We start from the raw sequence: 27,955 nt of genomic DNA, 5'->3' as shown, positions 1-27,955 counted from the left end.
GGCCGGCCTCCTGCTCTCTCCGCACGGCCTGCTGCGCCAGCGAGTCCCGAGCGCTCGGTCGCCCGCCCCGACCGGGCCCAGCCGCCTCCACGGCCCGCGCTCGTACTGGGGCGAAGAGCGGCCTCTGGAAGGAGGGGAAGGGACGTGGGGGCGGCCACGGCAGGTGAGGGTGGGCGAAGCTCTGGGAAGCGGCTGGGTGTGCGGTATGCGGGGTTGTAGGTGTGTGTATGGCGCGTGGCTGCTTTGGTTGATGTGACTTTGTGAGTATGTTCTGAGTGGGCCGGTCCATGTGACCACTCACGTGATCACGTGCCCTTGTGAGTGTGTGTCTGGGGCCGAGTGTGGGCTGTGGGGTGGTCGGTGTGCTTGCGACCCTGCCTTTGTGTGGCTGTCACCGGTGGGACTGGCGGGGAGCTGTGTATGAGTCTCCAGCGGGAGGTGGGGGCGGCAGAGGGCTTAACCGGGGCATCCTCCTGTAAACCCATCCTCGGGCTACACGACTGCAGCCCAGGGACATTTTTTTTTTTCTCAGCAAACTTTTAAGAACTCTGAGCAGAGGTCAGTAATTTTGGAGACAGCATCTCGGCCTGAAAGTGACAGATGTCTTTGTTGTTGCTGAGTGTGGGCCAGGCGTGAGGTTTGTGAACGGGGAATGAGGAACAGAGCGGGACCGGAGTGTCTCATTTTTCCTCTTCTCGTTTTCCTGGGGAGTTATAAGTTAGACATTTATGCTGCTTCCTTTGTCTCCACCTACACTGGTTCAGCTCCTTTTGGCACAAAGATTCAACAAATTGAGGAGTAACTTTTTTTTTTTTTTAATTTTTTTTTTTTTTGAGTCGGAGTCTCGCTCTGTCACCCAGGCTGGAGTGCGGTCGCCCGATCCCGGCTCACTGCAAGCTCTGTCTCCCGGGTTCACGCCATTCTCCTGCCTCAGCCTCCCAAGTAACTGGGACTACAGGCGCCCGCCACCAGGCCCGGCTAATTTTTTGTATTTTCAGTAGAGAGGGGATTTCACCGTGTTAGCCAGGATGGTCTCGATCTCCTGACATCGTGATCCGCCCGCCTTGGCCTCCCAAAGTGCTGGAATTACTAGGCGTGAGCCACTGCGCCCAGCCACTGAGGAGTAACTTAATAAGCTGTGTCCAAATTCCAAAAGTTTTTATACCAAGAGCGTGAGAAGAGATGTCACAGATGTCAGGTAGGCAGCTTTTCCTCCTGTAAGGTTTAGAGATAATGCAATGAAGAAAAGAGGGATAGCTCTCCCCTGAAGAGATCTAAGAAAAGGATAGCTGTGTACTTCTGTGGTGAGGGATGGAGAGGTGCATTAAAAAGCCAGTTGCATCACCCAGAGACTCTCCGCTTCTAATATTTTGTCATGGCTAATATTTATAATCACGGATTGTCCATAATGCACGTCAACTATAGATTGAAATAAAGTAGCAGAAACCTCTGACTAGTTATGCTGGTTATGTGACTTAAACATTGATAAAGGTGATTTTGTTGACTTTAAAGTGGCAGGTTCTGTTGAAGCCCTGAGCGATAGGGGCATAGTCACAACTGGCAGGTTTTTTTGTGTGTTTGTTTTTTGAGACAGAGTCTCACTCTGTCACTCAGGCTGGAGTGCAGTGGTGCGATCTCAGCTCACTGCAACCTCCGTCACCCAGGTTCAAGCTCTCCTGCCTTAGCCTCCTAAGTAGCTGGGATTACAGGCGCCCATTACCACGCCCAGCTAATTTGTTTTTGTTGTTGTTGTTGTTGTTGTTGTTTTGTTTGTTTTTTTGAGATGGAGTTTCGCTCTCGTTGCCCAGGCTGGAGTGCAATGATGCGATCTCGGCTCACCACAACCTCTGCCTCCCGGGTTCAAGTGATTCTTCTGTCTCAGCTTCCTGCTTAGCTGGGATTACAGGGATGCGCCACCAAGCCCGGCTAATTTTGTGTTTTTAGTAGAGATGGGGCTGCACCGTGTTGGCCAGGCTGGTCTCAAACTCCTGACCTCAGGTGATCCACCCACCTCAGCCTCCCAAAGTGCTGGGATTATAGGCGTGAGCCACTGCACCCAGCCACAACTGGCAGTTTTTATTGTCCAGCAGCACAAGGGCCAGGGAAGACAGGGAGTCCACAGCACACCCTGAAGAGGGGTTTCCTTAGGCAAGATTGAGGCTAATACTGTGGTCCTTTTCCCACCAGCATGAACAGGTGCTTTTGTTTTTGTGAGGAACAAAATCATGAGAGATCAAATCAGTTTTGAGCTCATGGTCTACATTCATTCTTATTCAGTACTGACCAGTTTGGTCACAATCTCAGTTAACCTTTGCCATATACAGAATATTCCTGTTATGACTTGGAAAAGTATACCCCCTTGGTGGATGAAAGAGAGCTAGGAGAACAAACTTTCCTATTCATACCACTCACAGCTGCTTTCCCTTTGCAGCAGTGATCTTTTTTTCCTTAGACGTCAGTTGGTCAGATGCAACATTTGGTATCCATTTTACCTTTCGTGTACTGCCAAACTAGCACAAGTGTTAAAATTACTTGTCTCTACAAAAATTTAGTCACAGCGGAGTGGAATCTCTCCATCTTGTAAGATTACTTTTAACACGTTGGCATAGTGAAGTGGTTGTGAATTATTCTGAAAACTGTTGGTAAGGAACATCTTTCTATTTACTGCTATGGGAAAGAAGAGGATGACCACGTGAATATGTGTGCCTGTGTCTGTGTGTATTTGTATGGTGGTTTGGTTTGTGCATTGCAACTGATTCCAAAGCTATGAATGTTTTATTTTATCCCGTTTTGTGACTCTAGAAGCACACTTTCTGGCTTTAGTTAGCTAAGGTGTTTTATAAATCTGTTAAGTAGATGTTATTTGCTAAACATGTTTTTTATTTTCCCTTCTTTAGAGTAGATTGTTTCTAATAATGCAATACTAGGAAATGTCTCCATTAAGAAGTATTTAGATGATATAGGAGTATTTCAAGTCTGTCCAGGTAGAAAATATTCCAGAATTAAGTATATGTGCTAGTTGCTTTCAATTAAAAGTTATAATCAGCTTAGAGAAAGCCTATACTTAAAATGGCTTAGATTTTTTTTTTTTTTTTTTTTTTTTTGAGACGGACTCTCACTCTGTCACCCAGGCTGGAGTGCAATCTTGGCTCACTGCAACCTCCGCCTCCTGGGTTCAAGCGATTCTCCTGCCTCAGCCTCACGAGTAGTTGGGATTACAGGCGGCCACCGCCATGCCTGGCTAATTTTTTTTGTATTTTTAGTAGAGACGAGGTTTTGCCATGTTGGTCAGACTGGTCTTGAACTCCTGATCTCAGGTGATCCACCTGCCTCAGCCTCCCAAAATGCTGGGATTACAGGCGTGAGCCACCGTGCCTGGCAAAACTTTTTAACATATTTTTTTTTTGTTTTTTTGAGACGGAGTCTCGCTTTGTCACCCAGGCTAGAGTGTAGTGGAACGATCTTGGCTCACTGCAACCTCTGCCTTCTGGGTTCAAGTGATTCTCCTGCTTCAACCTCCCAAGTAGTTGGGACTACAGGCGCATGCCACCACGCCAGGCTAATTTTTGTATTTTTAGTAGAGACAGGGTTTCACTATCTTGGCCAGGCTGGTCTTGAACTCCTGACCTCGTGATCCGCCCACCTCAGCCTCCCAAAATGCTGGGATTACAGGCATGAGCCACTGTGCCTGGCCTTAACATATTAATATTTAAGATAAAATGGATATACAAAGAATTATTTTCTTTATTTCAGTATGAATAACTATCTGTGCACACTAAGTTTCAGTGTAAGACTGGATGATGATTTTCTTAGTACTTTGAAGCAACTTATGATTTTAACAAACTTCTCTAAAATTACCATCTTAGCTTTGAGAGGAGAGACCATCATCACAATGTCAAGGTTGTAAATCAAGTTTAGTGTTGGAATGTCTACATCTGCTGTCTCCTCGGGGTTCAGCTTAGTATGTCTCCAAGGTCACAGTTGAGTCTACTGAGGGTTCTGTGTTCCTGAGGGAGCAGATCTCGAGGGCCACCAAGGAAGAGTTCCATTGAGTTTAGAATCCCTGTTCCTTGCCAGTCTAGAGAACTCCCTCTAAAACAACAGTTCAGAGTCAGCCCGGGAGTTAGGTCCTGGAGTCTCAACCTCATGTTAGTCGTGCTAGGATCAAGGCTTGCTCTTGAGGTAGAGGAAGTGGTACAAAGCAAATATTTGAATTCTTCCTGGTGGAATTTCCTCACTTGGCAATAAGAATCTGCAACAGGGAACTATAATTTCAGTTTCCTGTTATGACATAGCACAGATGCCTGAGCAAAGAGGGGCAGCCTTTTAGTTGAGGATGTTCAGCTAGACCAAAGCTCACAGATGCCAGGGTTAGGAGGATGGCCCAGTTCATTCTTCTTAGAATGTAGTTATTCATTTCATCAACAGATAATGCCTGCTATGTGCCAAGCACTGATCTGAGCTTTGGGGACACAGTAGTAACATAGTCATAGATGAGAAAACAAACTCCAAAAGGATCAAGACTTATCTAAGATCACAGAGCTATGAAAACCGGAAGTCACTAAGCTCACAACAAAAGACTACACATTTTTTCCTAAAGGCGAATGTTTCATTTTGTTGCTACTTACAGTGCCTTCAGGTTTACATTATGGATCTTTCAGAGGACCCTGTGTAACTTTTAATCATGTCCATATGAGTGACAAATTTGTCTGTATTTTGTATTAAGAACTACATGTAGGCCGGGCACGGTGGCTTATGCCTGTAATCCCAGCACTTTGGGAGGCGAAAGATCATGAGGTGGATGGATCATGAGGTCAGGAGCTCAAGACCAGCCTGGCCAAGATGGTGAAACCCTGTCTCTACTAAAAGTACAAAAAATTAGCTGAGCGCGGTGGCAAGAGCCTTTAATCCCAGCCACTCGGGAGGCTGAGGCAGGAGAATCGCTTGAACTCGGAGGGCGGAGGTTGCAGTGAGCCAAGATCGCGCCACTGCACTCCAGCCTGGGCGACAGAGTGAGACTCTGTCTCAAAAAAAAAAAAAAGGAACTACATGTGAATTTCTGGTTATGTGCAATTACAGTTAGATTTATGGTGTATTGTGAATTTATCAGGAAGCAGGCTTAATTTAAAGTTCTTTCTCTAGGCTAGGTGTGGTGGGTCACACCTGTAATCCCAGCACTTTGGGAGGTGAGATGGGAGGATTGCTTGAGCCCAGGAATTCGAGACCAGTGTGGACAACATAGGGAGGCCCCCATCTCTACAAAAAATACAAAATTCGCCTGTCATGGTGGTGTGCACCCATTGTCTCAGCTACTCAGGAGGCTGAGGTTGGGGTAATCGCTTGAGCCTCAGAGGTCAAGGCTGCAGTGAGCTGTGATTGTGCCACTGAACTGCAGCCTGGACAACAGAGCAAGACTCTGTCTCAAAAATTTAAAAAGTCAAAAAACATCAACTCCTTTCTCTAGCATGGACTATCCCTATAATCAGACAGGAGCATCTTTATTAAAGGGATTCTTAAGGTTATGTCAAAAGATAGCTGATGGTATTGCAGTTGAGAACTAAGTTAGGAAGTATGGTGTCAGAAAAGGTTGTCTCACATCTGGTCCTAGCATTGCCATGTGATCTCGGGTAAGTCATTTAAAATTTTCTAGACCAGATTCCTTTTCTGGAAGAACTAAGAGCGTTGGAATAATTTCTTTAAAAGCTCCTCTGGTAGCCCGGAACGGTGGCTCACTCCTGTAATCCCAGTACTTTAGGAGGCTGAGGTGGGTGGATCACCTGAGGTCAGGAGTTCGAGACCAGCCTGGCCAACATGGTGAACCCCCATCTCTACTGAAAATACAAAAATTAGTTGGGTGTGGTGGTGTGCACCTGTAGTCCCAGATACTCAGGAGGCTGAGGCAGGAGAATCACTTGAATCCCAGGAGGTGGAGGATGCAGTGAGCCGAGATCACACCACTGCACTCCAGCCTGGGCAACAAGAGTGAGACTGTCTCAAAAAAAAAAAAAAAAAAAAAAAAAAAAAGCGCCCTTCTGATTCTGTGATTGTAGTATTTCACCAAATTGTTTTTCTGTAGTTTGAGTATATACTGAAAAATAGGCAGTTTCCTTGGTTTTCTTCTTTAAAATATTGTTGGTATAGCTAGATCAGACTCTACATTTAGTTCTGATGTAAACATGAATTCTTGACATGAAATATCACATGCTTTTATTTCAGGATTAACCTCCATTTCAGCTAATCATGGGAGAGATTAAAGTCTCTCCTGATTATAATTGGTTTAGAGGTACAGTTCCCCTTAAAAAGGTATGTATGGTTTTACTATACCTCTTATTTGCAAAATCTTGTATTGTTTTTGTGTGTGATTTAGATGTCATGTCTTAGTAGTGTTTGAGAGTAAAGGTTACTGCCAAGTTTCATGACTCTGGGTTGCAGAGGATGAAGTTCACCCCTTCCCTGTCACGTACAGTCAACTTTTGAGACTCATTTTAGAGTGAAAGCAGGTATAACTGTAGTCATTTTTATTTATTTATTATTTATTTATTTTTATTTATTTTTGAGATGGAGTCTCGCTCTGCCGCCCAGACTGGAGTGCAGTGTACTGCGTGATCTTAGCTCACTGTAACCTCTGCTTCCCAGGTTCAAGCGATTCTCCTGCCTCAGCCTCCCAAGTGGCTGGGATTACAGGCATGCGCTGCCACACTCAGCTAATTTTGTATTTTTAGGAGAGGCAGAGTTTCACCATGTTGGCCAGGCTGGTCTCGAACTCCTGACCACAACTCCTCCACCCGCCTTGGCCTCCCAAAGTGCTGAGATTACAGGCATGAGCCACCGCGCCCAGCCTGTACTCATTTTTTACAATTGCTTTTATATATACAAGCAAGCAGGTATGTATGTACTCTTCTATATAGTTTAGTGGAAAGTTTATAGCAACTATATAGTAAGTACAGTCAGATTATATTCCTGTTCCTCAGATTTAAGAATGGGGTCACGTTACAGAGCTTCTGTTTGCAGTGACATACTCATTCTGCCACAGTCATCTTCTGGAAGCTTTATTTTCCTGGGATGTTTGAAAGTCCTAAATACTTACATTGCCATTGAGTATTGACTCTGCTTCCCAAATTAATCCCAGAGTTTGGGGATCACACTAGACAAAGGCAATTCAAGTCACTGAGTAGAGTAAAACCGTTGCTAATTCCCTTGCAGAAGTGTTAGAATCCAGTGATCTTAAGATCTTTTGCAGCTGTTTGTGATGGCTCATGCCTGTAATCCTAGCACTTTAGAGACCTAGGAGGATCACTTGAGGCCAGGAGTTTGAGACCAGCCTGGGCAACATAGTGAAACCCTGTCTCTATAAAAAGATGAAAAAATTAACTAGGTGTGGTGCTATGCACCTATAATTCCAGCACTTTGGAAGGCGGAGGCAGGAGGATTGTTTGAGCCTAGGAATTTGAGATCAGCCTGGGCAATATGACGTGACCCTTTCTCTACAAAAACTAGAAAAAATTAACTGGGCGTGTTGGTGCACGCCTATAGTCCCAGATACTCAAGAGGCTGAGATGGGAGGATTGCTTAAGCCCAGGAAGTCAAGGCTGCAGTGAGCTGTGATCGTGCCACTGCACTCCAGCCTGGGTGACAGAGCCAGACCCTGTCTCGAAAAAAAAAAGCAAAAAAGTGAGTGGCAAAATGTACAGGGCAAAAACATGAGCATGAGATACATTATCACCATCTGTGACCTGCGGAAGTCCAAAGGGGAACTGTGAGGCCTCTGTGGACTTTGCCTTGCTCCATTTGTCTGCTCCTAGTGATGCCAGTGAGTGACCCTGGTTAGTGTGCTGCCATGCACACAGTGACACTGTGGAGTCCATAGCCCTGCTAGTGAGGAGCTCTCAGAAAACAGAGCCTGGAGGCCTTGAGTTTTTTAATATAAAAGTAGAACAAATACTGATTTGCATTGTCAAATGTTCAAGCAGTTAATGTACTTTTCTAAATACCACCAAAAGTCAGAGAAAACAAAAATTAAACTAGGATGCAGTGAATAATAATAATAACTAATACTTCTAGGACACTTAACATTTGCCAGACTCTGCTGAGCTGCCTCAGCTTGCCTTTTTTTCTTTCCTTTGTCTTTGTCTTTTTTTTTTTTTTTTTTTTTTTTTTGAGACGGAGTCTCGCTCTGTCGCCCAGGCTGGAGTGCAGTGGCGCTATCTCGGCTCACTGCAAGCTCCGCCTCCCGGGTTCACGCCATTCTCCCGCCTCAGCCTCCCGAGTAGCTGGGACTAGAGGTGCCCGCCACCGCGCCCGGCTAATTTTTTTTTTGTATTTTTAGTAGAGATGGGGTTTCACCGTGTTAGCCAGGATGGTCTCGATCTCCTGACCTCATGATCCACCCGTCTCGGCCTCCCAAAGTGCTGGGATTACAGGCGTGAGCCACCGCGCCCGGCCTCCTTTTTCTTTTTTTTTTAAAGAGAGAGGATCTCTCCCTCTGTTGCTCAGGCTGGAGTGTTGTTGTATTTTTATTTATTTATTTATTTATTTATTTTAAAGAGACAGGATCTGGGCTGGGTGCAGTGGCTCACGCCTGTAATCCCAGCACTTTGGGAGGCCAAGGCAGGTGGATCATGAGGTCAAGAGTTCAAGACCAGCCTAACCAATATGGTGAAACCCCGTCTCAACTAAAAGTACAAAAAATTAGCTGGGCATGGGAGCACGTGCCTGTAATCTCAGCTACTTGGGAGGCTGAGGCAGGAGAATTGCTTGAACCTGGGAGGCAGAGGTTGCAGTGAGCCGAGATCGTGCCGCTGCACTCCAGCCTGGGCTACAGAGTGAGACTCCATCTCAAAAAAAAAAAAAGAAAAAAAGAGAGAGAGACAGGATCTCCCTCTGGTGCTTGGGCTGGAGTGTTGTGCGATCATATAGCTCAATGCAGCCTTGAACTCCTGGGCTCAAGCGATTGTTGTGTCTCAGCCTCTCAAGTAGCTGGGACTATAGGTGTGTACCATCGCACCTGGTTAATTTTTTCATTTTTTGTAGAGATGGGGATCTCACTATGTTGCCCAGGTTGGTCTCAAACTCCTGGCCTCAAGCAGTCCTGCCTTTTGCCTCCCAAAACACTGAGATTACAGGCGTGAGCCATCACGCCTGGCCCTCAGCACATTGTTTTCTTTCTTCTTTTTTTTTTTTTTTTTTAAGACAGAGTCTTGCTATGTTGTCCAGGCTGGAGCCCGATCTCAGCTCACTGCAACCTCCGCCTCCCAGTTTCAAGCGATTCTTTTGCTTCAGCTTCCCCAGTAGCTGGGATTAAAGGCATGTGCCACCATACCCAGCTAATGTCTATATTTTTAGTAGAGACAAGGTTTCACCATGTTGGCCAGGCCGGTCGCAAACTCCTGACCTCAGGTAATCTACCTGCCTTGACCTCCCAAAGTGCTAAGATTATAGGCGTGAGCCACCATGCCCGGCCCCCTCAGCTCTTCCAGTGCTCATTATTTCCCCGTCATGTTGGGTCAAGAACCACTCCATCAGGAAGGTTTCTGATTACCTTCCTCCTTCCTACCCGCTTTTCACCAAAAAGCCAGTTTCTCTCTGTGCCACTCCCTAACCCCTACTGGTTTGATGTATTCTCCCAGGAGAGTGACACATAGACCTGCCTCGTTCCCCTTCTGTAGCAGAGTCTCCCCCACAACTCCCCAAAGGCTTGGTTTAGAGAGGCTCCTGAAGCATCTCCTGAGCTGGTGCTGTCTCTACCCACCTATCCAGATGGATAGAGACACGAGCTAGGAGCCTTGTCTCCCCATCAGCTCCCCTGTTCATACTCTGACCCTGCACATCCCAGCCAGTCCTCTGGGTCAGCACTGCAGAATGACTGCAGACTGCCCTCCTTGTACAGACACATTCTTAAACACACACACAACCAGAAATGTGGGAAGAAATAAGATGTCTTGTATAGAGTTCACTGTTTAATGTTAAGCAAAATAGATTTCTTCCTATTGTTGTGGATGGACGGGAAAGGTAGAAACTGAGAGAAGCAGCCAGGTGTGGTGGCTAATGCCGGTAATCTTAGCACTTTGGGAGGCTGATGCAGGCAGATCACCTGAGGTCAGAAGTTCGAGACCATCCTGGCCAACGTGGCAAAACCCTGTCTCTAATAGAAATACAAAAATTAGCTGGGTGTGGTGGCACATGCCTATAATCCCAACTACATTGGAGGCTAAGGCACAAGAATCGCTTGAACCTGGGAGGTGGAGGTTGCGGTGAGCCGAGATCACGCGGCTGCACTCTAACCTGGGCGACAGAGCGAGACTCTGTCAAAAAAAGAAAACAGAGAAATAGAGCAGCAGCCCCCTGGAAGATTATAAAGTAGTTCTAAGTAGTTCTGTGGAATATGTTAGCCCTGAGGAAAGAAAAGGAGACTAGAGGAGTCTGTCATGCATGCTAATCTGGTGTGAGCTTCAGGTTACCTTGTAACAAACAAGGCAGTAGTGTTAAAATTGTCAGTGAAATGATAGTGTAAAATAACATAAAAAGTGAATTTATAAGATTTTCCACTTTTTTCTTTTAAATTTCCCTCCAGATTATCGTAGATGATGATGACAGTAAGATATGGTCGCTCTATGATGCAGGCCCCCGAAGTATCAGGTGTCCTCTCATATTCCTGCCCCCTGTCAGTGGAACTGCAGATGTCTTTTTCCGGCAGATTTTGGCTCTGACTGGATGGGGTTACCGGGTTATCGCTGTAAGTATTACTGATTCAGTATTAAAATGTAGACCGACGTTTTGTGGGTTTGTGTGTGTGTGTGTGTGTGTGTGTGCTTCTGTCTCTGATCAGCTATAGTAATAGGCATAGTTTGTTTGTTTGTTTGTTTGTTGAGACGGAGTCTCACTCTGTCACCTAGGGCTGGAGTGCAGTGGCGTGATCTCAGCTCACTGCAACCTCCGTCTCCCAGGTTCAAGCAATTCTCCTGCCTCAGCCTCCTGAGTAGCTGGGATTACAGGTGCCCGCCACTATGCCCAGCTAATTTTTTGTATTTTTAGTAGAGACGGGGTTTCGCCATGTTGGCCAGGCTGGTCTCGAACTCCTGACCTCATGATTCACCTGCCTCAGCCTTACAAAGTGCTGAGATTCCAGCCATGAGCCACTGCGCCCGGCCGGGCAGTTTTTTTTAATTGAGGAAAGATATTGTTTGCCTATTTTAATATGTGAGATGAAGCCTTTTGAAGGAGGCTGGTGTGAGTCCACAGTCACACAGAGATTCAGAAGGAACAAACCTCTATTGGCAGCCTCTCCATGCCCAGCGTTTACGTGCATTCTCTCCTGACGCCCTTCTCTCAACTCGGAGTGGTTGGAAGTGTTGTCCTTGTTTACAGATGAAGAAACTGAGGTCTGGCTCACACAGCCAGTAAGTGGTGGAGGGAGGAACTGAGCTCTGTCTCCTGGCTCTGTTTCTGCTCCTCGTTTTATCACAGCACTGCTTCCAGGGTTGCTGAGCATGGAATATTAGACAACAAAGGGATTAGCTAACACACAAGTGACTGAAAAGCTGGCTTTTCGTGTAAATCTTTGATATTTGAGGTGAGATTCATTAATTAGCTCATATGTTAGCATTTGGTTAGGAAGTTTTTTGTTTATGATTATTACTTTATAGCCGAGTTTGGTCTAAATCCAGTTTCCCACTGATCATTCTTGAGTCTTCTCTGGGAGAAAAGTGTGTGGGAAAGGCACTCTTCCTGGTGACTGATTTTTCTTTTTTTTTTTTTTTTTTTTTTTTTTGCATGCTTCCACTGTAACGACACAGGTTGGTCAGGACATTGGTCTCCTAATTTCCCAGGAAGGAGACAGCCTTTTTAGCTGGCAGTCGCCTGCAGTATTCACTTGTAAGTGGTACTCCTGGTGGGAGTGCTGCTGTTAGTGTGTGTGTTATTTACTGTTGAAGGGGTGAAAAAGCATGTCACATGTCTTCTCTTGGAAGGTAACTGAAAGTTCTACTGAGGTTACCACCAACTGAGGCCACACAAAAGAAATCAGTTCCTCTTCCTCCTGAGAGCCCATCTCTTACTTGAGAAAACAGTTATCATCACCACCACCTGCTGCTTTTCTCCTGGGTCTTTTCTTCTCTGGCTTAATTTCTCCAGCTTCTTTAACCATTCGTCACATGACATGTTTGAGCCTCTGCAACATAATCCTCCTTTGTTCAGACTTTCAGTCATTCCTCTTCACAAACAGCATTCTAGAACAGGGTAGGAACTGCCCTCATCCAAGCCCTCTTCAGCCTGAGACATGACACTACCATTTTTGGTGGCCCCTGTTGATCAGCCAGGGAGGGGGAGCCAAGCAGCCTGCAGGTGCCCGTCCCACTTGGGAGTGCTGTCCAACAGCGTTTCTCGCTCCACAGTGGCAGATCATGAGAGCCTTGGCTTCTGGCTGGATGTTTCTTCTTTGCCCTCAAGGTTCTCGATGTGGGCTTTCCCTGTTTCGTTAGGAGGATAGTTAATCAAGAAAAGGTCAACAGCGTCTTGATCAGAATGTTCAGCTCCATGAGGTTGTGGAACTTATTTGATATTTGTTAGTATCTAGCAGTTACAATGCACAGACCTTTTTAAATTTTTTTTTGTTGTAATTGTAGATTCACATGCAGTGTAAAAAATAGTTCAGAGAAATATCCTTTTTACACATTTCCCCAGTTTCCGCCAAACCTTTGCAAAACTGTAGTACAATATCACAACCAGGATATTGATATTACTACAATCTACCAATCTCATTCAGGTTTCTTCAGTTCTGCTTGAACACATTTGTTTGTATGTATTAAGTTGTGTATAATTTTGTCACCTGTGTGGGCACAGATATTTATAAATTAAAGACTCCATGAAAATATCATCCCCTTTCTTTTAGGCTATCATCTGACTCAAATTCTCAAACTTTCTGCTAGGGAGAATCGGTTCCCCATTCTTTCTTGGCATGGTGGAAGTTTTACCCACAAATAGAATTTTAATAATAAAAGTCATACATCAAATCTAAAATGATCCCATAATTCATTTGGCAGTATCCATTCCAGTGATTCATCAGTAACAAAATGAACCTAAGTGCTTAAACAATAAGCCTGTTAGACGAGGTTTTTTGGGATTTTGTTTTTGTTTTTGTTTTTGTTTTTTGGTGACGGAGACTCGCTCTGTCGCTCCAGCTAGAGTGCAGTAGTATGATCTCGGCTCATGCAACCTCCACCTCCCAGGCTCAAGCAATTCTCATGCCTCAGCTTCCCCAGTAGCTGGGATTACAGCTGCCTGCCACCATGCCTGGATAATTTTTGTATTTTTTTGGTAGAGATGGGGTTTCACCATGTTCCCCAGGCTGGTCTCAAACTCCTGACCTCAAGTGATTCCCCTGCCTCAGCCTCCCAAAGCGGTGGGATTACAAGCGTGAGCCATTGCGCCCAGCCAGTGGGTTTTATATGTACATAAAAAAGGAATTCCTGACCAGGCGCGGTGGCTTACGCCTGTAATCCCAACACTTCGGGAGGCCGAGGTGGGTGGATCATGAGGTCAGGAGATCGAGACCATCCTGGCTAACACAGTGAAACCCCCCGTCTCTACTAAAAATACAAAAAAGAAAGAAAATTAGTTGGGCATGGTGGCACACACCTGTAGTCCCAGCTACTTGAGAGACTGAGGCAGGAGAATCGCTTGAACCCAGGAGGCAGAGGTTGCAGTGAGCTGAGATCGTACCACTGCACTCCAGCATGGGTGACAGAGTGAGACTCCATCTCAAACAACAAAAAAAGGAATTCTTAGGGGACAAACCTGAGTCCCTTAGAAATGAGTTTGTGACTTGTACTTCTTTTTCCTCATCATTGCCAGCATTAATAGACAGGCTACATATAGTCAAGTACCATACTTCTTTTTCACAAACAGAAGTACAATAGCCTGGCATGGTACTTCTGTTGGCTCACACCCGTAATCCCAGCACTTTGGGAAGCTGAGGCAGTCAAATCGCTTGAGGCAGGCAAATCGCTTGAGCCCAGGAGTTCAAGACCAGCCTGGGCAACATGGCAAAACCCCATTTCTACAAAAAATATATATAAAAAAATTAGCCAGGCATGGTGGTGCATGCCTGTGATTCCAGCTACTGGGGGGCTGAGGTGGGAGCATCGCTTGCGCCCAGGAGGTTGTGGCTGCAGTGAGCTTACAATTGTGCCAATGCACTCCAGCCTGGGTGAGAGAAAGAGAGACCCTATCTCAAAAACAAGCTGGGTGTAGTGGCTCGTGCCTGTAATTCTAACACTTTGGGAGGCCAAGGCAGGTGGATCACTTGAGGTCAGGAGTTTGAGACTAGCTTGGCCAACATGGCAAAACTGTGTCTGTACTAAAAATACAAAAATCAGCTGGGTATGGTGGTGGACATCTGTAATCTCAGCTACTCAGGAGGCTGAGGTAGGAGAATCACTCAAACCCGGGAGGCAGAGGTGGAATGAGTCGAGATCGCGCCACTGCCCTCCAGCCTGGGCAACAGAGGAGACTGTCTCAAGAAACAAACACCCCAAAGTACAATAAATGAAATAGAGTAACTAAGTCATTTAAAAGAAGAGGAACAACTTTACTGAATACCCCTTAAAGAAATGCTACCAAAAAGAGAGGGAGCTCTCCTTAGAACAAATTTTGTTTCCATCTCTCCTGAGCTATAATTCTGAATGAAATTAGATTTAAGAGAAAACCATATTTCTTTACTGGGATGGGTTCTGGTATATTCATCCTTAAACCCCAGACTTTTTCAGCTGTTTAGAAAGGAAATTGATGGGAATTGAAATTGTTACTCACATAATATCATTAGAATGTGCTTACTTTTTATACTCTTTTAATTTGGTCTGTTAGATAAAATGTGAATTATGAAGTTTCGTAAAAAGTGAGAGCTTATTTTTACATATTTTGAATAAGGAGCAGCGCTTGAGCAAACGAGAAATGCCACTGTTTGAGTCCTAAGTTTTTCAAATACATGAGTTGCATTTTTACTTTTATGATTTTTAAAATAAAATTATTGTTACTATTTCAGTTGCAGTATCCAGTTTATTGGGACCATCTTGAGTTCTGTGATGGATTCAGAAAACTTTTAGACCATTTACAATTGGATAAAGTGAGTACCCTGAAACTAATTACATACATACAATTTTTTTTTATTTTTTGAGATGAAGTCTCACTCTGTCACCCAGGCTGGAGTGCAGTGGCACGATCTCGGCTCACTGCAACCTCCGCCTCCCGGGTTCAAGTGATTCTCCTGCCTCGACCTCCAAAGTAGCTGGGATTACAGGCATGTGCCACCATGCCTGACTAATTTTTGTGTCTTTTGTAAAGATGGGGTTTCGCCATGTTGGCCAGACTGCTCTCAAACTGCTGACCGCAAGTGATCCGCCCACCCCAGCCTCCCGAAGTGCTGGGATTACAGGCGTGAGCCACTGCTCCTGGCCCTCTTTTATTTTTTAGTAATAGCTTTATTGCAACATAATTCATATGCCATGTAATTTACCCTTTTAAGTATACAGTTCCATGTTTTTCAGTATACTCCCAGGTATGTGCAACCATCACTGCAGTCAATGTTTTATAATTTTTTTAATGCCAAAAGCCTCATATTCATTAGCAGTCGGTCCTCATCTTCCCCCTTACTAGCCCTGCAACCTAATTTACTTTTTTATCTCTATGGATTTGCCTATTCTAGATATTTTACATAAGTGGAATCATATCATATATGTGGTCTTTTTGACTGGCTTTTTTTACTTAGCATTATGAGTTTAAGGTTCATTCATGTTGAAGCCAGAATCAATACTTCGTTTCTCTTTACAACTAAATCATATTTTTATAAATATGCCATATCTTGTTTAACCATTCATCAGCTGATGCACATTTGGGTTGTTTTTACCTTTTGGATGTCATGAATAATGCTGCCATGAGCATTCATGTATGAGTTTTTGTGTCGACATATGTTTTCAGTTCTCTTAGGTATATGTTTAGGGGTGAAATTACTGAATCACAGTTTTCTTAGACATAAACCACTAAATGGTTTTGGGTTTTTTCTTTTTTTTTTTTTTTTTATTGAGACAGTCTTTCACTCTGTCACCCAGGCTGGAGTGCAGTGATGCAATCATGGCTCACTGCAGCCTCAACCTCTTGGGCTCAAGCAATCCTCCCACCTCAGCCTCCCAAGTAGCTAGGACTATAGGCACATACCACCATGCCTGGCTAATTTTTGTATTTTTAGTGTACAGGCCTTTGCCATATTTCCCTGGCTTGGTTTTGTTTTCTTTTTTCCTTTCTTTTTTTGTTTTTTTAGACAGAGTCTCACTCTGTCGCCCAGGCTGGGGTGCAGTGGTGCGATCTCGACTCACTGCAACCTCCGCCTTCCGGGTTCAAGTGATTCTCTACCTCAGCCTCCTGAGTAGCTGGGACTACAGGCACGCACCACCTTGCCTGGCTAGTTTTTTGTATTTTTAGTAGAGGCGGGGTTTCACCATGCTGGCCAGGCTGGTCTTGAATTCCTGACCTCGTGATCCGCCTGCCTCAGCCTCCCATAGTGCTGGGATTATAGGCATGAGCCACTGCGCCTGGTCTGGTTTTGTTTTCTAATGCAATCTGTGAATGATATTTTTTTAAATTATATAACTTGGATGCAGAGTTGTATTATCTTGATGGACTGTGTAAATTGCATTTAAATACAATATTTTCTAAATTTCTAGCTGCTGTAAATATTTTAGTGTATTGGCTAATGATAACATATTCTGTGGTTAGTGTTAATTGAAGCAACTTTTTAATACTCATGTTCAAGATTGATCAGTATTTTAGGATCTGCCTCATATTTGTTTATAATTAGGTTCATCTTTTTGGCGCTTCTTTGGGAGGCTTTTTGGCCCAGAAATTTGCTGAATATACTCACAAATCTCCTAGAGTCCATTCCCTAATCCTCTGCAATTCCTTCAGTGACACCTCTATCTTCAACCAAACTTGGACTGCAAACAGGTAAGAACAAAATTATTATTTCTGTTCAGTGAAATTTTGAAAATGTTGGCTTTTGAGTGTTTGGTATATTAGGAAGGGAAGGCTTACATCTACTTCTATATTCTGCAACTTCCTTGGCTTTTTTTTTTTTTTTTTTTTTTTGATACAGAATCTTGCTCTGTCACCTAGCCTGAAGTGCAATGGTACAACCACAGCTCACTGCAGCCTTTATTTCCCAGGCTTAAGCGATCCTCCTACCTCAGCCTCACAAATAGCCGGAACTACAGGCAGGCATGCGTGGCACCACACCTGGTTAATTTCTGTATTATTTTGTAGAGATGGGATTTTGCCATGTTGCCCCATGCTGGTCTCTAACTCCAGGGCTCAAGCGATCTGCCCACCTTGGCCTCCCAAAGTTCTGGGATTACAGGCATGAGTCACTGTGCCCAGCTGTTTCTTGACTTTTAAAATTAGAAACAATTACCTTTACAAAAGGAAAGAATTGAATGAACTCTAAATTCAGCTTTATTACCCTAAATTTTTAAATTTTGTTTAATATTCATTAATACACTTTTGCTGTTTCTATTCATTAATACACTTTTGCTGTTTCTATTCAGTACTTCTATATAACTAATACCATGTTCTGTTTATCCCACTTATTATTTTGTGTAAACAGTTCCGTGTATTGACTGACATAGTTTTATTAGGCATTTGACTTTTCCCAATTGTTCATCACATTCTACAGTAAATCTTTGTAAAAATTACTGGGTTTTTTCCCTTACCGATTTTTTTCCTTGAGATATGTTCTCCAAATGGAAAGACTAGAGCATTTGGTCTGTCAACAGATGTTCTGCACATCATGACCCTTGATATTAGTCTGTTCTTCCAAAAGATAGAAATGGTGGAAATGAGGCTGGGTGCAGTGGCTCACACCTGTAATCCCAGCACTTTGGGAGGCTGAGATGTCTGGATCACCTGAGATTGGGAGTTTGAGACCAGCCTGACCAACATGGAGAAACCCCGTCTCTACTAAAAATACAAAATTAGCTGGGCATGGTGGTGCATGCCTGTAATCCTAGCTACTCGGGAGGCTGAGGCAGGAGAATCACTTGAACCCGGGCGGCAGAGGTTGCGGCGAGCCGAGATCACACCATTGCACTCCAACCTAGGCAACAGGAGCAAAACTCCATCTCAAAAAAAAAAAAAAAAAAAACCAAAAAAAGAAATGGTGGAAATGCTTCAGGAGCAGCCAGGGGGGTACTTGTTTCCTAGGAGCCATCCTTTCATTGATTTTTATCATTTTAAGTAATTGATGGGTATCTATGATGCCATACAGCTGGCCACAGGACTTTTTTTTAAAGGCTGGAGCCTCGCCTTGCTAGCAATGAAAGAAATCTACAAATAATAATAATACTTCTAGCTCTACAAATAATAATAATAATAAATTAGCCAGATACCATGGTACACAGCTGCAGTCCTAGCTAATCAGGAGGCTGAGGCAGGAGGATCGCTTGAGCCCAAGAGTTCGAGGCTGCAGTGAACCACAATCATGCCTCTGTACTCCAGGCTGGGTGACAGAGCAAGACCCTATTTCAAAAAAAAAGCCCAATGACTAAACACATCTGTATGATCAGTGTTTTCAAATAATGTATAGGGAAGTATTGTTTTCACATCTACTTAAGATTGCACTCTGATATTTTTTAGTTTTTCTGATGTTACCTTAGTAGTTACAGTGTTCATGCAACAATTTCTTGTATACATTAGCTACTTTACAAATCCTTCCTGTCCAGATAATGCACTAAATAATGCTCATTATTTTTGGTGATTTTTATTGCTGTTCTAATTGTTAGACTGCCAAGACAGCCCCCATTCAGTTTGTGCTCTGGCACACGAGCTGCTTTTTGTCAAGTATCTGAGTGCTTACTGTGTGCCACACGCTGAGGATACAGGAGTGAGCAAAGCCAACAGGGTCTACCCCTTACAGAGCGTACTTAGACCTCATCACCTTCAAAAGATAAGAAAGTGATGGGGCTGGGAGAGAACTTAGAGAGTTAACTGGAAGGTGACTCAGTGTTCCTTTTGAGGGAAACTCAACTTCCAGCAAGGCTGTCCCAATGATAATAAGCATCAGAAGGTAGTTTGCACCTCATCTAAGTAATTTTCATCATAGGTTTAGAGAAATTAGTGTTTACCCTCCAAGATGGCTCTTAACAGTTGAAATTAATGGAATAAATATAAACTAAAGATCATATATAGAAATCCATAAAGATCTGACCAGTCACAGTGGCCCACACCTATAATCCCAGCACTTTGGGAGGCAGAGGTAAGAGCATTGCTTGAGTCCAGGAGTTCTAGACCAGCCTGGGCAACATAGCAAGACCCTGCCTCTACAGAAAAAAAAATTTTTTTGAGATGAGAGTCTCACTCTGTTGCCCAGGGTGGAGTGCAGTGGCACGATCTGACTGCAACCTCCACCCCCCAGGTTCAAGTGATTCTCCTGCCTCAGCCTCCCGAGTAGCTGGGATTACAGGCGCCTGGCTAAATTAGCCCCTGGCTAATTTTTGTAGTTTTAGTAAGAGACAGGGTTTCACCATCTTGGCCAGGCTGGTTTTGAACTCCTGACCTCGTGATCCACCCACCTTGGCCTCCCAAAGTGCTGGATTACAGGCATGAGCCACTGCACCTGGCTCAGTAAATTTTTTTTTTTTTTGGAGAGGGAGTCTGGCTCTGTCACCCAGGCTGGAGTGCAGTGGCACGATCTCTGCTCACTGCAAGCTCCGTCTCCCAGGCTCATGCCATTCTCCTGCCTCAGCCTCTACTAAAAATTTTTTGGTATTTTTAGTGGAGAGAGGGTTTCACCGTGTTAGCAAGGATGGCCTCCCAAAGTGCTAAGATTACAGGCGTGAGCCACACCTGGCCCCGGCTCAGTGAATTTTTTAAAAATTAGCCAGGCCTGGTAGTGCGAGCCTGTAGTCCCAGCTACTTGGGAGGCCAAAGTGGAAAGATCACTTAGCAGGAGTTTGAGGCTACAGTGAGCTATGATCACAATACTGCACTTCAGCCTGGGCAACAGAGTGAGACCCTGTCTCTAAAAATATTTTTTTAATTGTTTCAATGAAAAAATAAAAAGAGGCCAGGAGTGGCTCACGCCTGTGTTCCCAGCACTGTGGGAGGCTGAGGTGGGTGGATCACTTGAGGCCAGGAGTTTGCCACTAGCCTGGCTAACATTGCAAAAGCTCATCTTTACTAAAAATACAAAAGTTAGCCGGGTGTGATGGCATGCACCTGTAGTCCCAGCTACTCGAGAGGCTGGGGCATGAGAATTGCTTGAGCCCGGGAGGCAGAGGTTGCAGCCAGCTGAGATCACACCACTGCACTTCCAGCATGGGCAACTGAGACTCTGTCTCCAAAAATAATAACAATAATAAATTGAAAAAATAAATCCTTAAATATCAATTTGTCTTGAATTAGCCAAGTTGAATCTAATAGTAGCAAATTTGGGGAGTTGCAATAACTTTCAAATTGGGATTTTTGAAATCTATTTTGAAATATCTATCAGTAAAAAGATAATATCAACCAGAAGGAAAGAATATTTCTCTTAATGCTCAGTTTTCCAAAGGAAATAGTTTAATCCTTGGAAATAGGGCCAGTTAGGAAAAAAAAAAATCTTGGACTCATCAGGATGTCTATCTCAGTAAATGTATTTTGAAATATCACTTATAATTATCCTAAATCCTCAAATAAAAGTTTAATTACATGAACCCATAACTGTTTGGAAACTTGGGAAAGTGTGTATAAAAACCAAATGCTGAGCTCTTTGGAGGAGGGGATTAGGACTTTTTATTTCTAGATCCTAAGCTAATACAAAGCTTTAATGTTCAATGAATATTTGCCATGTGTAGTCTCGGAAGTTTAAATTATAAAGTCTTTGTGTTTTACAGCTTTTGGCTGATGCCCGCATTTATGCTCAAAAAAATAGTTCTTGGAAATTTTTCATCTGGCCCGGTGGACCCTATGATGGCTGATGCCATTGATTTCATGGTAGACAGGGTAAGGATCATGACATTGGGGTGGGGACACATTGTATTGGGAATTTTTACATCTACTTGGTTCCAGAAGACAGATCTGTCTCACAAGTATGTGTTAGAGGTATTTGCTAAGCAGATTAATACATCTGAGCAGATATTATTGCTGGTAAGGGCTTGTCTACATTAGTGCTTCCCACCAGCTGTTTGTCAAAATCACTTAGGGAAGCTTTCAAAAATATAGATTGTAAGGCCTCACAGCAGACCATCCATCTGGCATCCCTGGGCATGGGATCTGTGAATCTATTTTTACTTCAGTCTTTTCCTTTACTCACCAGGTACATCTGATGAACCAGGTCTGTTGGCTTGCATTTAGGAACTCCTGGGCTAGATGATTTCTCAAGTCTCTTCTAGCTCTAAGATCCCTTAAAGGTTTATCTTTAAAAAACATACAAAAAAAAAAAAAAAAAAAAAACACATGTATCTGTCACCTTTGAGCAGCAGGAATTGGCTTGCTGCCCATGGGCACCTGGCTGGAGTAGGCAGTGTAGGCTGAGAGCTATAGAAGGCCAGGTTTCATTGGTTTGTATCCAGGTTTCCAGAATAGAAAAATGCCACCACCTCCTGAGAAGCCCAGTTCATGGTCTCTCACCTATGTTGTGGTTCCTCACTGGTGACTCTTCTGGCCCCACCACAGATGATACCACCTTTATAAGCACAAATGTTGTCTGTGGATTTAATGTAAATGTGAAAAATAAAATTATTTCAAAAACTTTACCTGTGTTTCTTCCTGCAGCTAGAAAGTTTGGGTCAGAGTGAACTGGCTTCAAGACTTACCTTGAATTGTCAAAATTCCTATGTGGAACCTCATAAAATTCGGGACATCCCTGTAACCATTATGGATGTAAGCTTCCTTTTAAGTAAAATAGCTGCTTTGCTTTTTAAAATGTGTCTGTCAAGATCTCCTAAAAAACTATTTGATAACTTTCAATGTACCTCTTCAAATGCTGCCTTGGCTTTTGTTTTTACCCTCCAGCTTTCTCAATTCCAAAATAATCTGTTTATTGCTTATCTTGGATTTCTTTCTGGCAGGAATAACACCATTGAAATCAAAATAGACTGAACACAGAGGCTTATGCCTGTAATCCCAGCGCTTTGGGAGGCTGAGGCAGGAGGATTGCTTGAGTCCAAGAGTTCAGGACCAGCCTGGGCAACATAGCGAGACCCTGTCTTCTATTTATTAGAGAAGATAAAAATAAAAATGAATCAAAATAAATTTAAACAAGGGAGTCTACCCATTTGATGTATTTTTGCTGTTCTCATTAATAGATACTGCGCCTTAGCCATTACATATATGGGCAGCAAAGAGAAGGTGCTTCACAAGAGTGGAGAATCAAGAATTCCATAGTCTAATTACCACAAAAGCTTGCTTATTTTTTCATTGTGGTAAAATAAATGTTACAAATATGCCATTTTAACCATTTTTAAGTGCATAGTTGAGTGGCATTAAGTATATTCACAGTTCTGCAACCATCACCATTTTCACATTTTCATCATTCCAAGAAGAAATTCCATACCCATTAAACAATAACTCCTGTGCCCTTTTTTACCCCGGCCTCTGATAAGCAACAGTCTATTTTCTGTCTGTAAAAATTTGCCTATTCTAGGAACCTCATATAAGTGGAATCCTACAACATTTATCCTTTTGTGCGGCTATTTCACTTAGCATAATGTTTCACAAGACTTATCTTGAAATGTTATACATGTGTCAGAATGTCATTTATTTCTTTTTTTTTTGAAACCGTCTCACTCTGTTCCTCAGGCTGGAGTGCAGTGGCACAATCTCAGCTCACTGCAACCTCTGCCTCCCAGGCCCAAACAATCCTCCCTCCTCAGCCTCCTGAGCAGCTTGGACCACAGGTGCACACCCACTACATCTGGCTAATTTTTTGTAGAGATGGGGTTTCACCATGTTGCCCATGCTGGACTCAAACTCTGAGACTCAAACTATGTGCCTGCCTGGGCCTCCCAAAGTGCTATTACAGGCGTGAGCCACCACGCCCAGCCTGTCATTTCTTTTTAAAGCTGAATAATATCCACCAATAAAACCAATGTTGGTTTATACCACATTTTGTTTATCCATTCATCCGTCAGTGGATACTTGGGCTGTGTTCAGCTTTTGGCAATTGTGAATAATGCTTCTATGAACATTGGTATAAAAGTGTATGTTTGGGCAGGGCACAGTGGCTCACACCTGTAATCCCAGCACTGTGGGAGGCTGACTCAGGATGATTGCTTGAGCCCAGGAATTCGAGACCAGTCTGGGCAATATAGGAGACCCTGTCTCTACTACTAATAAAAAAAATTAGCCAGACATGGTGCCACATCCCTGTGATCCCAGCTACTTGGGAGCTGAGGTGGGAGGATCACCTGAGCCTGGAGTGAGCCATGATCATGCCACTGTGCTCCAGCCTGGGTAACAGAGTGAAACCCTGTCAAAAAATGTATGTATATTTGAGTTCCTGCTTTTAATTCTTTTTTATTTATTTTAAAATTATTTTTAAAAAATAATTTTTTGTTTTTTATTTTTGTAGGTACATAGTAGATGTATCCTACTTTTAATTCTTTTGGACATATTGTTTGAAGTAGAATGGCACTTTTTGAAGAACCGCCATACTGTCTTCCACAGTGGCTGTACCATTTCATGTTCCCACCAACAATGCACAAAGGTGCCAGTTTCTCTATATCCTGGACATTTATTTCTGGTTTTTTGGTTGGTACTCATCCTAATGGATGTGAATTGGTATCTCACTATGGTTTCAACTTACTGAAAAAAAAATATATGATTATTTTGCCTTATAAATGGATTTGTTCCTAAATTCAAATAATAATGGTTTTTGTTTTTTTGTTTTTGAGATGAAGTCTCGCTCAGTTGCCCAGGCTGGAGTGCAATGGCGCAATCTCAGCTCACTGCAAGCTCTGCCTCCCGGGTTCATGCCATTCTCCTGCTTCAGCCTCCCAAGTAGCTGGGACTACAGGCGCCCGCCACCACGTCCAGCTAATTTTTTGTATTTTTAGTAGAGACGGGGTTTCACCATGTTAGCCAGGATAGTCTCAATCTCCTGACCTCATGATCTGCCCACCTCAGCCTCCCAAAGTGCTGGGATTACAGGCATGAGCCACTGCACCCAGCCAAATATGGTATTTTTAATCATCGGTTTTTGTCAGGAAATTATCTCTTATTAGCTTGTAAACAACTTCTTATCCTCTGCCATAATCGCTGCATTCTAACATTTACCGTAACATAGAACAAGCTTTTCAATGGTCCTCACAGGACATTTGCTCTGCTTGCTCTTCTTTCAAAGCTGTGCTCACCCCCTGGGTTCATGGTCACTGAAAACGGCCTATAAGTTTTAGTTGGAGATGCACTTAAACATACAGATTTAGTATGGTATATTTAGTGTACAATACTTTTTGCTTCTTTTACTTTTTGAAAAATTTTGTTGCATGTAAAAACATAAATGTATATGGGTATTGAAAAATGTCTAGAATCATATGCTGCAAACTGGCTTCCCCAAGAAAGAGTAGCTTATACTCTTTACATTTTTTTGGAATTTTTTTCACTGAGCCTAAATGACTTAGGTTGTTGCTTTAAGTTAATAATAAAAGTAAAAAGTTCTTTGGGGGCCTCATGATCTTTTTGAAATTTATTGGCATTTGCAATGATTGTTCTCTATTATTCTGTTAATCTACTTAGCTATATTTGAGGAAAAAGGAAGTTCATGGTAGAATTTCCCCCCACCCCAGCCGAGCCTGGTGACTCACATTTGTAATCCCAGCATTTTGGGAGGCTGAGGTGGGCAGATCACCTGCGGTCAGGAGTTCAAGACCAGCCTGGACAACATGGTGAAACCCCGTCTCTACTAAAAATACAAAAATTAGCCAGGTATGGTGGCACATGCCTGTAATCCCAGCTACTCAGGAGGCTGAGGCAGGAAAATCGCTTGAACCCAGGAGGTGGAGGTTGCAGTGAGTCAAGATGGTACCACTGCACTCCAGCCTGGGCGACAGAGCAAGACTCCATCTCAAAAAAAAAAAAAAAAAAGAAAAAGAACTTCCCCCCACCAAAAGAATGCAGGAGATGCTCTGCAGCGAAATCTGTAGCTATTGTCCTAGGTTGGACTTAGAAGTCACCAGGGATCAGCAGTGGAGGTAGTTCAGGCTGCTAGGGGTTCAGAATTGTCTCTTCATATGAAAGGAATACTTAGGGTAGCATTTCCATAGTGTGAAAAGAACATATTAAAACACCAATCGATTACAGCTTTGTGTATGTGTGTGTGTGTTTTACCTTTCCTATGGTGCTGAAGCTTTATGTTTTTTTAAAGGTGTTTGATCAGAGTGCACTTTCAACTGAAGCTAAAGAAGAAATGTACAAGCTGTATCCTAATGCCCGAAGAGCTCACCTGAAAACAGGAGGCAATTTCCCATACCTGTGCAGAAGTGCAGAGGTGAATCTTTATGTACAGGTAAGGCCTAGCTTGAAACCCAGAGCACTCTGAGCCCAACATACGTTTGCAACATAAAGCCTTTTTTTTTAATGGACTAGTAAGGGAATCAGGGAACTACAGAATTCCTTGTAGGAATGAGGCATTGACTTGATAAAAGTGGTTTACATTTATAATTTGTAAGATAATGTGAACAGGTGTATTAGAGATCCCTTTTCTAAGGACAGCAGGCCTGCATTCACACACTGAGGTTACCATTGGTATGATGTGACCTTGCCCTCTGGACATAGTGAATTCCGTCAGAGCAAGACATCCGACCTAAATGGGGTCAATCTGAGTCCTGTGAAGTGACTTCTTGATCTAATTTTAATGCACTAAAAGAAAACCCTGCCAAGCGCAGTGGCCCATGCCTGTAATCTCAGCACTTTGGGAGGCTGAGGTGGGCAGATCACAAGGTCAGGAGTTCAAGACCAGACTGGCTAATATAGTGAAACCCTGTCTCTACTAAAAATACAAAAAAATTAACTGGACATGGTAGCGTGCACCTGTAGTCCCAGCTACTCAGGAGGCTGAGGCAGAAGAATCTCTTGAACCCTGGAGGCAGAGGTTATAGTGAGCCGAGATGACACCATTGCATTCCAGCCCGGGCGACAGAGCAAGACTCCATCTCAAAAAAAAAAAAAAGCACTAACAAACACCATCCCTTCATACTCTAACTAAATGGATAATAGAATAGCAGTGAAGGGTGAGTGCCCTGGCAATTTGGCAAGAAGAATCAAGAGCCTTAAAAAACCAGTCATATTCCTTGATCCTGTCATCCCCTTATAGAAGACAGGGTCCTAAAGACAGGATCCTAAACAGGAAAACTTGATGCCCGGAGATATTCATCATAGCAGCACTAGTCACAGTAGCAGAAGATTGGAAGGACCTAACTCAGCGGAAGGGAAGGGTAAACGTCTCATGAGCATGCACCGTCTAAGATGTCTCAGGAGACTCTGCAGGGACTCAGGGAGACTGCTCAGGGAGTGAGGAACAAAGATCCCAAATGTAGTTTCAAAAAATTCTTTGACTTTTCTCTATTTAGTATGTATTAGTCTGTAAATTTTAGAAGTATAAGACATTTGTCTACTATGGTGATGTTTTCCTACCAAACTTTTTATAGAGGGCAGTATACATTTTACTCTGTAATGCAGCTATTTAAAATAATGATTCTGGCAGGGTGCGGTGGCTCACACCTGTAATCCCATCTCTTTGGGAGGCCGAGACAGATGGATCACCTGAGGTCAGGAGTTTGAAACCAGCCTGGCCAACATGGTGAAACCCTGTCTCTACTAAAAATACAAAAATTAGCTGGGCGTGGTGGCAGGCACCTGTAATCCCAACTACTCAGGAGGCTGAGGCAGGAGAATTGGGTGAACCCGGGAGGCAGAGGTTGGAGTGAGCAAGATAGTACCACTGCACTCCAGCCTGGGCGACAAGAGTGACTCTCCAGCTCAAAAAATAAAATAAAATAAAATCATGATTCTGCATTTCAACAGATACATTTGCTACAATTCCATGGAACCAAATACGCAGCCATTGACCCATCAATGGTCAGTGCCGAGGAGCTTGAGGTACAGAAAGGCAGCCTTGGCATCAACCAGGAGGAGCAGTAGTGTGGGTCTCGCTGTCAATGATGAGTTGACCCGGTGTGTTCTCGTATAGTCAGTGGCATCAGCGCCTGCCAGCCGGCCTTTTCCTTCAGGTTCGTCAGGCTCACCGGTTCTCACTGTGTCTGGGAAGTAGGACTGATGGTCATCTTCGTGACAGGCAGCAGCTCCACTAAGCCTGAGCAAGTGTTCCCTCTTGGTTTTCTTAGCTTTTGAATTTGAAGAAGTACTTTCGAAGATTCCCATTTTAAGAACCATGCAAATTTTGCTACCAAAAGTCTTCACCACTGTGTTCTTAAATGAATGTTAACTTCTGAGGTTTGGAACTTTGTGGTGTTTTTTTCTTCTTTTCTTTTCCATTCTTCTTTCTTTCTTTTTATGTTGTTTGCTGTAAATGCTGCACATCCAGATTGCATATTGGGACATTGGTTATTTTATGCTTTCTTGGATATAACCATGATCAGAGTGCCATGGCCACTACCCCACTGTTTGCTCTCCTGCAAATCAGCTGCTTTTAATTTACACTTAAGCAAATTGTTTTGAGTGTTAGCTACTGCCTTTCTAGCTATTACAGTCATTTGGAATAAAAATTCAGTTTCACTGAGTCGCTTTTGTGATTATTGTTGCTGCCCAACTGGGCTACACAGGCTTAGGACTTTCTGAGAAGTAGGTCATGGTTGTCAATTCTGTGTGACTTTGGGTAAGTTACTTAATCTCCCAGAAGTACAGTTTGCACATCATAAAATAACCCTAAGCTATCGTTTATTGATCTACTGTGTGCCAGGTACCTTTCTTATCTTCATTC

At 43.5% G+C, this 27,955-nt stretch overlaps 1 protein-coding gene across 2 annotated transcripts; it reads left to right on the top strand.

Annotated features, from left to right (window-relative positions):
* Window positions 1-144: 144 nt before the first annotated feature.
* SPG21 (SPG21 abhydrolase domain containing, maspardin) lies at window positions 145-27,754 on the top strand. 2 transcript variants are annotated; one of them, XM_050796019.1, is made up of 9 exons: window positions 145-163; window positions 6,217-6,303; window positions 10,571-10,732; window positions 15,038-15,118; window positions 16,847-16,992; window positions 20,913-21,021; window positions 21,793-21,900; window positions 25,382-25,522; window positions 27,040-27,754. In XM_050796019.1, the coding sequence occupies exons 2-9, from the start codon at window positions 6,241-6,243 to the stop codon at window positions 27,154-27,156; spliced, it is 927 nt and encodes a 308-aa protein (XP_050651976.1). In that variant the 5' UTR covers window positions 145-163; window positions 6,217-6,240; the 3' UTR covers window positions 27,157-27,754. The 2 variants fall into 2 exon arrangements, with proteins under 2 accessions (XP_050651976.1, XP_050651975.1); XM_050796018.1 differs by lacking the exon at window positions 145-163 and adding an exon at window positions 887-1,198.
* The last annotated feature ends 201 nt before the right edge of the window (window positions 27,755-27,955 follow it).

This window comes from Macaca thibetana, chromosome 7 (genome assembly GCF_024542745.1).
Source record: "Macaca thibetana thibetana isolate TM-01 chromosome 7, ASM2454274v1, whole genome shotgun sequence".
Taxonomy (NCBI): Eukaryota; Metazoa; Chordata; class Mammalia; order Primates; family Cercopithecidae; genus Macaca; species Macaca thibetana.
The sequence above is the reverse complement of the archived record's forward strand: the minus strand, read 5'-3'. Positions and strand labels throughout refer to the sequence as shown.